This window comes from Gymnoscopelus microlampas (genome assembly GCF_963454915.1).
Source record: "Gymnoscopelus microlampas genome assembly, chromosome: 7".
Classification (NCBI taxonomy): Eukaryota; Metazoa; Chordata; class Actinopteri; order Myctophiformes; family Myctophidae; genus Gymnoscopelus; species Gymnoscopelus microlampas.
Window position 1 is genome coordinate 37,140,118 of NC_139944.1, and position 9,658 is coordinate 37,149,775.

The 9,658-nt window shown below is 41.1% G+C and overlaps 1 protein-coding gene across 1 annotated transcript; it reads left to right on the top strand.

The window, feature by feature from the left end:
* Positions 1–1,255: 1,255 nt before the first annotated feature.
* On the top strand, positions 1,256–9,372 carry LOC311049634 (serine/threonine-protein kinase 35-like). Its single transcript, XM_084063367.1, has 3 exons — positions 1,256–1,997; positions 3,620–4,365; positions 6,874–9,372. The coding sequence occupies exons 1-2, from the start codon at positions 1,448–1,450 to the stop codon at positions 4,336–4,338; spliced, it is 1,269 nt and encodes a 422-aa protein (XP_083919493.1). The 5' UTR covers positions 1,256–1,447; the 3' UTR covers positions 4,339–4,365; positions 6,874–9,372.
* The last annotated feature ends 286 nt before the right edge of the window (positions 9,373–9,658 follow it).

The window sequence follows — 9,658 nt, forward strand, 5'->3', positions numbered from 1 at the left end:
ATGTATGTAGGTAAATTGCTTCAGATTGGGTTTTGATTGATTGATGTACTTTATTTAGTAAGACATGAGAACAACAGTACATGGAAGTACAAATTCACAATACAAGGTCTACTAAACTGGAAGACTCATTAAGCACTGAGCTTGTTTAAGATGAGATCCCCATGCACACAAATCATGATGACATATAAGAGACAGACAGATGGTTTAACCCCATAGACTTTCAAATGTAGGTTTAACTATAGGTTCAAACCTTAACCTACTAACCTCTATCTGTCTAACACCCCCATGTGTTTTGGTGAGTGGTACAGTCCAGCCCCAAGTTGTTCAGTCTGGGTACAAACACACTTGTCCGTTTGCTGGCGGAAAACGGGTCGCTACGAAACGGAAGCCCTTGTTCCGGATCCGGCCATTTCTGTCTGTTACTCAATGAAAAGCGGAACACGGATGTGCTTTTTCCGGACCAGATCGCGTCCGTTTTATCCGTTTTTTTTTAACACGGGAGTGGATGGGACTTCCGGCCGTTCGTTCGGTTGCAAACGGACAAAAACTGACATGTGTGTTTGTACCCACAGTCTTCCTGTTCCTGTCGTGTTGCCATGTCCGCTTATGATAAGCGACTTTGAGCTTATTTTTCTGTAAAGTTGCTGGTAACATATTGTTAATTCTGGCTTGCGTTTTTTTGCGCTTGTTTGAAGTGTAGTTACTTATTTGGACTCGTTTCCTAATGTTGTTTAAACAACAAGAACCAGTGGTTCTTAAACATTTTCATGTCAAGGATCCCCAAAGTAATATGTATTTGTACACCCAACCTTCTGAAAATATGTTGTGCCAGAGACCCCCTTACAAGATTTTTCTTTGAAAATAGCAGATCTACAAGCTCACAACGCGTCGCATTGCAATTTGCTATTTTCATATTGTACATATTTCTTGTTTTTCATACCAGTAACCTGTAAACTGATTGTATGACGTTCTGCATGGTAGTGTATATTTGTGTGTCTTCTTAAATGTCATCATGATTTGAGTGCACGGGGATCTCATTTTAAATAAGCCTAGTGCTTTTATGAACGATCCAGTTTAGAGGACCTTGTATTGTGAATTGTGCTTCCATGTACTTTTACCACGTCTTTCTAAATCAATTAATCAATCAATCAATCATAAAGGCAATAGGGTTAAAAGTGTGGTCGCTTCTTGTTGGGCTTGTTTTCATAGACCTGGTTGCTTATTTCTCTCACACAATCTGGCAACACTGTCCTGTTCCTGTATGTAGTGCACTAGTGTTCACAGTACGAGGTTGAATAACTAAACATTGCGCGCAATTCAACAGGGTGATTTCTTGGGGGTCACACACACACAGCCACACGGTCACTGCGTCGTCGTTGTCAATGAAACAGTGTGACATGTCCCCATGTCTGGGCTGGCTGTGTGAAGATAAAACACCAGTAGTACCATGGATCGTGCAACAGCGGGTGACAACAACATGCGGACACTGCGGTGTCTCACCAGGAGCATGAGACGATCCAGCGAACAGAGTGGAGGAGCACCAGACGCGGTGGTGGGCACGCCGAAACGGGGAAAGGCCAACGTCCTGAGGTCTCTGAGCGTCGGGAACAACGCGGCCACGGAGGACAATGTCATGGAGGAATCGGACGATGCCATCGGATTTAACAACGGGAGTTCTTCGGGAGAGCGAAGGGCCACCGCGCCCCGGTACAGCATAGTGCGCGAGGTCGGCCGGGGAAGCTACGGCGTGGTGTACGAGGCGGTGGCCCGCAGGTCGGGGGCGAAAGTGGCGATCAAGAAGCTGAAGTGCGACGCTCCGGAGAACGTGGAGCTGGCCCTGCAGGAGTTCTGGGCCCTGGCCAGTCTGGAGAAACGACACCAGAACGTCGTACAGCTGGAGGAGTGCGTGTTGCAGCGGAACGGCATGGCTCAGAAGATGAGTCACGGGAACAAGCATTCCAGACAGTATTTGCGGTTGGTGGAGACGTCTTTGAAAGGTATAACTTAACATTTCTGACATTCTGAGTTCTGACTGTTAAATTATGTGGCTGTCAGTGTTGCCATGTCCGCTTATTTTATGCGACTACGGGCTTGTTTGTCTGTAACGTTGCTTGTAAATATTGGTCGTTGCGTTTTCTTTTGGCTTGTTTCTAAAGTGTGGTTGCTTTTTTGGGCTTGTTTCCTTAATGTTGTTTAAACCAGTGGTTCTCAAACATTGTCATGTCAAGGACTCCCAAAATTGACATGTATTTGGGTCACACATTTGTACCAAGGACCCCCATACAAGATCTGTGTTTGAAATGTCTAAAAAACGTTTATTTCTCAAGATCTTTCTTTGAAAATAGCAGATCTACAAGCCCACACCGCGTCGCATCGTGACGCGCTGTGAGCTTGTAGATCGGCTATTTTCAAATATCCAATGTATAGGTTTAAAGTGTTCATGTGGCCTATTAATAGTCAACTTCTTTTTGACTTGTTTTCATAGACCAGGTTGCTTATTTCTTTCGCAAACCCTGGCAACACTGCTTTCAGCCTTTTTTTTTTTGCCTTGTGAGAATGTCCCCGTCATGTATAATTGTTGTCACAGTCACTGGGAGCTCAAGTTTCACTGGGGGGATGTGTAGAATCGGTGGGGGGTAGGTAGTCTCCAAAATGGAGTCAGCCTGCTGTTAACCCCCCACCATTCTTATTCATAGTAGCACGGTTCAGTCACAATGCACTTTTAAGTTTCTCTTTAACCTGTTCTGGCACCTGTGATCATATCAGTAATGTGGAAGACAACACCTATCTCTGGTATAATACTAGCTCCATAAAGAACCTCTCACTCCGCTATACAGCTCCGAGATGAGCTGTATAGCGGAGTGAGAGGTTCTTTATGGAGCTAGTATAATACCGCCGATCAGGTTTTGTTTTGTCTTTTCAATCAGCATCCAGCCCAGATACACTATAGATGGAGATAGATAGAATATAGATGGAGATAGATAGAATATTGATGGTGAGATGGAGATAGATAGAATTTAGATGGAGATAGATAGACCCCACAAGGACATTTCAGTTGTCATCCAAGCAGCACTGTTGTAGGAAACACAGGAATCAGGACAGATACAAATAGGAGAAGAGGGATAAGCTTCAAGAGAGGGGAAAAAAAAGAATACATAGTTGTACAGGTTGTAAAAATAAGATACAAATTGCCAAAAGGAGATTTATAGTTAGATATAGGGAGGGATGTGTGTAGTGTAGTCAAAGTATCAATGAACGCCTCTTTGGTCTGCATTTTCTCCAGTGCTATTTGGAATGTGAGGTACCAACAATGCAATAAGTTAATCATCTTAGGAATAGGATAACAATTGCAACAAGTTTTGTTTACTTACAGTAATTCAATCAAGAGCTGTACTGTGTTGTAAAATGTGTGTGGTAAGGTAGGCTGTACGACAAAGTTATAATTAAGCTTCTTATAAATTGGCAAATGACTGCGTTTAAGTTCATTTCAAAGCAGTACATGCTACCATCTTTCGCTCCCAATGAAAACCAGGTATATTAGTCTTGTACCACAACTAGATGTAGTTTTGCTTCAGGACAATATGTTGTTTTGAGACATTAATCGATTGGTCTTTTGCAGGGGAAAGAGTGCTGAGTTGTGCAGATGACCCCTGCTACCTGTGGTTTGTTATGGAGTTCTGTGAAGGAGGTGACCTAAACCAGTTCATCTTATCTCGACGGCCCAACCCGACGACCAACAACAGCTTCATGGTTCAGCTCACCAGCGCTGTGGCATTCCTGCATGAAAACAAAGTTGTCCACCGGGATCTCAAGCCTGACAACATCCTCATCTCAGAGAAGTCAGGATCACCAGTCCTGAAGGTTGCAGATTTTGGCCTTAGTAAAGTTTGTGCCGGTTTCGGAAATGCCACCAAGGACCAAGAAGGTGAGGACAAGAACACAAATGTCAACGTTAACAAGTGCTGGTTGTCATCGGCGTGTGGATCAGACTTCTTCATGGCGCCGGAGGTGTGGGAGGGCCACTACACAGCCAAGGCAGACATCTTTGCCTTGGGCATCATTATCTGGGCCATGTTGGAGAGGATTACTTTCATTGATGCAGAGTCCAAACGGGAGCTGCTGGGTACATATGTGCGGCAAGGTGTCGAAATTGTGCCGGTAGGGGAGGCACTTCTAGAGAACCCAAAGATGGTACTGAACATCCCTCAGAAACGTCGGTCATCCATGTCTGACGGTGTGACTAGGCTCCTCCGTGACATGCTGGCGGCCAACCCTCAAGACCGACCAGATGCCTTTGAGCTGCGGGACAGAATGGACCAGGTTACGTGTGCTGCGTGATCTTTGCTCAACTCCAGGACTTTACAGGTACTCATCCTACTTGACATCATTTTGACATTTGCTGTTTGACCATGTTTTGCTGTCAGCCTGGCTAATCGATTTACTATACATAAGTGTTGTCTTTCAATGTCATTTTTTCTTAATCTGATGAGGAGGGATTCACCAGAAAAGGTTTGCTAATGATGAAGACTGTTCTGGTCTTTGTTTCAAGCTTATATTGAGTACATATTTATTTTATCTCCTTCTGTTTGCAGTTAGTATTGACAGTTCTGAAAGCGTGGCTTAGGTTTAGCCTCGTAGAAGCCTGAAGTGGGTTTAGTTTAGTCATTTGCCTCATATTTTTTTCACACCCTAAAATGTATAGAATGGACATTTATTTCCTTTCATAGAACCACTGTGCTTCGTTTCAAGCACAGAAGAGGGAGTATTCAATCCATTTGTTCGTTAAGATGTGTTTGTTATGATATCCATGCGATAAGCATTATCAGTTCTCTCAGAAAAGCAGGTGGCTATGAACACGGAAGTAGGACATTTATGACATAACTAATATTTCCACTTCATGACACAGAGGGAATCAAAACTCCATCTCCTCCCTCAGGGGGTACATTTTTGACCCATTTATGACTGTCTCAAAAATGTGAGCGGTAAAATGAAAACAACGGCTGTAAATGTTTTTTTTTTTGACAGCCTGTGTCAAATTGTACATGGAAGCGCATTCCCAATCGGCAACAGATCAGCAGTCTGATATGATCTCATTGTTTACCATGGGCTAGTAGAGTAACACATCTGTTGTCACACATCTGTTGTCATTTTAGACGATTCAACCTACATGTCACAATGATGCCTTTCCATTTCCAAGCATCATTACAACCCTCGACTTTGGATTAGTTTTTTCCTCATCCACGATCCCACATTGAGTTCCTGGAACTATGATGTGATTTATATCAATATTTTCTTTTCTCCTGATTTATCTGCTCTTAAACTGGCTGTTGTATTGGTTGTCAGACAGTGCTCTCAGAGCAAGCCAGGACACCCAGTCACACACTACGCAACTATAGCACAAGCCCTGCAGGATGAGTCCAATAACATGTCTGTTTTGAAGAAGTGGAGTGCATGATTACATGCCATTTTGCTCAGGAGAAAGTCTTTATTCTTTCTGTGCAAAGTTCACTGTGTTACATTATGCTGGCTTCCTACTTACATAAGGTGTGTCATGTCATTCCATTGTGTGGGGGATGGGGTAGACTTACCGTACATGAAAGGCCTTGTGGCAGAAAAGTATTGGCTGCAACGCTCCACATTTTACCAAGCTGGCCTTCATTCTGCCTCATTCTAACCTTCTTCTATCCATTCTGGAGGATTATCTAGTCTTTCTAACCACCAATGTTTTGTCTACTTTGTTTCCATTAACTTTAAGCACCCCTGAAACGATAGGATGCCTTTCTTTTCCTGGAAGTTTTGGTGCAGTATTTGAGGCATTTATTATTTGCATGGAATGAGAGTTTTCACAGCACAGATACGATACAAGTACATTATATAATCTTGTGAGTAGCACGACTCTTGTTTTGTTTGTGCAAGATAAAGGGCACGTGTAGCATTGAGCTACATCCAGTCCTGACTCCTGCCCGTACTTGCTTTGTTTGTTTTAGTGTAGCTACGTATATCCACTTTCTGCTCCGATTGCAGAGACTTAAGCCCAGTTCAGATTGCCCTGGGGCAGCATCCGACTTGTTTCTAATCGTATGATAATGGTACCGTCACACATTTTCATGCTGCATGCAATGGGTGTGCCAGTGTATGCTAGACAGGGCTCACTGCAGTGGATCCTGCTGCAAATGAGTCAGACATAATGGACTGCAGCAGAGTATGCCATCGCTGCACTGACTCAGCACATCTGCTGAAAGTTTACATACAGGCTGCTGAGAGAAGACTGAGGTTGAGCCAGCAAAATGTTGTTTTCATAGAGCATCCTACTGCCATCTATCCAGCCATTTGAATCCTGGTGTCAAATGAATATTTTTCTAGGGCAAACATCGCAGAAAATAGCAGATCTATGCACGTTGTGAGCTTGTAGATTGGCTATATTCAGACAAAATATTTGTTTTGGTGTAGACTAGAGGGAAGTGCTAGCACACCTAGTATAGAGCCCGGGGGGACCCCAGTCAGCTATATAGGGTTTAAGTGGTTGTTCAGAATGGCTAGTAATTCTCTCTATTTCACTCACTTCTCTCTCACAAAGAAAAAGATAGTACCATTACAGCAAAAACATACCATTTGATCTTTTTTTATAGCAGATACTGCATATATAAGTGAAGCTCAAGAAATGTGATACCATTAAAGTATTACAAAAATAATCCTGCACACTATAGTATAGAATCTAGGCTAGCTAATAGGTTCTGACCAGCCTCGAACTGGGAATGCCACTCCCATTGTAAGGATGTAAAGTCTCCCAATTATCCTGTAGTGTGAGCCTGGCTTAAGACAGTTTTTTAACACTGCTGCTGACCAGTATATCTTTGTTTGTGTTTCCCATAGACACGTCCTCTTTCCTGGAGCTGTTACATCTGTGAGGGACTGCATGTCCCGCAAAACCCAGAGCACCGCAAAACTCTTAAGCAACAAAAGGCTGTGCTACAGTGAGCATATATTTATGCTCTCTTTGTTTCTCATGTTTACGGTGGTGGGTTTATATCCAGTTGGATAAAGGGAATGTTGAACTTGTACTGAAAGGTTGTAACATAAATATTAATTGTTATCTACTGTTGTTATGAACATATTCTGCTGCTCAGTGGACAGTTTGTCTTAAGTGAATGTATTTCTTTTGTTGTTATAGTGGTTGTTGCCCATCTTTTTCAATCATAAGCATGGCCACTTGCACAGCGGTTTTAAAAAATGATTTAATTTTACGTTTTGGATAAGACAGAGTAATATGTGCTCTCCCAAATCAGACACTGTTGTTTTCACTTACCTTTTTTCTTTTTGCAACATTTAGTCTGTATCATCTTGCCCAACTCTCCATTTTGGAGAACTAATACCCCAAGTATTGAGTATTATCTACAGACGGTGATTTACCTCAAGGATTAAGCCTGATTTATACTTGGTTGCGCACCAGTATCGGTGCCAAAATTGTCGGATCTACAAGCTCACGATGCGCTGAAAAAGCACCTTTTCCTGTAGTAACTGATACTAGAAGTTGCTCATGTGATGTACATATAAAAGGACATCATGGAAAGTCCTTGTCGCCCATTAATCTTTCCCTTTCTTTATGCCCACCGTGCCTTAGAATCACCAATCAGTAGGTTGTTCAAATATTCCATGTTCAGTAAATGGTCTTGATCTTAATAGAATGTTTTTGTCTCCAACAAGTGGTTAATGTTTTCAGTATGTGGAGGGGTTAAAAATACATTTAGTCTTCAAGAGTGTTTTTCTATTAATGCCAATCTGGCTCATGTTGGAGGAGCATTGCTAGTTAAAAACAAATCCAAAGCAAATCCATGTTAGAATTTGTGCAACTTTCCAGTATTAGTATTATAACAAATCCCTACTACAGCAGTCTCAGGCCTACATGGACTGTAATTTTGTGTGATGTAAAAAAAACTGACTATATTTTTGTTGTTCTTTAATACTGAACATCTTGTCCATATGGAAAGGTTTGGAGCATAGAGAAGGTAAAACACGGAATATACTACCATTTCACATAAACTGTACAGAGATTTTGCCCCATAGCCAAATGTTGCAACATCTGTTGAAAATGAATGAGAATTGTATTGGGCAATCCTATAACATTTTGGCCAACCCGAGTATTTAATGTGATTGATTTTGAAATGGGATCTACAACGTTAAATGGCTTTGTATTATACTACCTCATGTCTTTATGCACATTATTTTGAATAGGCTTTTACTTTACTGAATCAATAGTTCCATGTTTTTTCCTCAGGCAAATTAATTTCTTAGATCTCTTTGGTGGAACAAAAATCATTGCCAATTAAAGGGTAGTTGCATTTTAGTTGATGATAGTATTGTTTGTTTTACTTTTACCAAATGTATTAAATGGACTGTGAAAATACTGTACTTTTAATGGTTTTTGATTAAGTTACAGTTGCTTGGAATGTTTATTGTGTGATCCATTGGATTGTGATCCATCATTATCCTCTTACCTCATACTTTCAGATGGCGCTGAAGTTAACCAAGTATGAAGTAAAATGAAAATGATGAAAAAGAAAATGTTCAATTGCAGGATGTCTTTGTTTACACGTTAGCACATGTTTACCCACTTTAATTGTCTCAACAAAGGGTCACAATTTGCATTGACTACTCTCTTGTATGTTTGTCCCCCAAAAGAACATACCTCATTGCTCTTCTGTGTTCCACTACTAGTGTGTAAATTATTGTGACCAATACAGTGGCCTCTTAGTGACATATAGGCCTTTAGAGGGCCAGAACAGCTACCACAAACCACCAACTGGACATGACTGAAATCCATCCTTATGGTGATCCCACTTCAGAAAGAATCACTGTCACATGAACCATTGATTTGAACTTCAATTTAGTTAATTATAAAAATAATAATTATCTATTCTAATCCTGTTTTTTTATTTAGAATCATGTGTTTTAAACTGATTGGAGTCTTAAGAGAAGACCCTAGAACAGTCTATAATATAGATGATTCTTGATGGTTGATTTTGGAACTGGCTACCCAGATATTCCTGCCTGCTGCATCTGTGCAACACTACTACATGCTGTATGTGTAGCACTAAACTCTGATGAATGGTAGGTTTCACTTGTTTTGCAGACAGCACTACTATGCAACGTTCCCTTACTAGGTAGTAGTTCCACACTGCAATTAACCATATACTGTACACACAGTGGCCAAATTGCTCTAGCGTCATACTCTGGTTGGGTGAGAGCAAAATTAGCATTGTGTGAATATGGTCGGAAAATAGATCTTGAATATACAGTAAATTATTTCCGTTTTTCTTTTAATCACTTATGTTGTTGAAGATTTCTGTTTCAATAAAGCGTGTATGATCATCATTTTGTGGTTTAAATATATATTTTTTTAGCACCACTGAGTCCAAAGAATATTGACAACCAACCATTAAGAGTTGATCACAGTCCTCTTACAAGGGGTTCCATGTACATCTCTTTAGTCAAAGATTGATGGGGCCCAATCTATTGGCTGATCTGTATAACAATAGAATGTCCATGATCTTACAGCTACATTTAACTGAATGACTGACAGTATATTTTAGTTAAGGAGGAATTGTCGAGCTATGCCATTTCCAATCCAGATATCGGGTAATAGAATTACCCCAAAACA

What these genes read in the sequence shown, in the direction of transcription:
- LOC311049634 (XM_084063367.1), top strand. Translation starts at nt 1,448, where the DNA reads ATGGATCGTGCAACAGCGGGTGACAACAACATGCGGACACTGCGGTGT. An exon ending in GGTGGAGACGTCTTTGAAAG is followed by an intron (nt 1,998 to 3,619) that starts GTATAACTTAAC and finishes GGTCTTTTGCAG; the next exon opens with GGGAAAGAGTGCTGAGTTGT.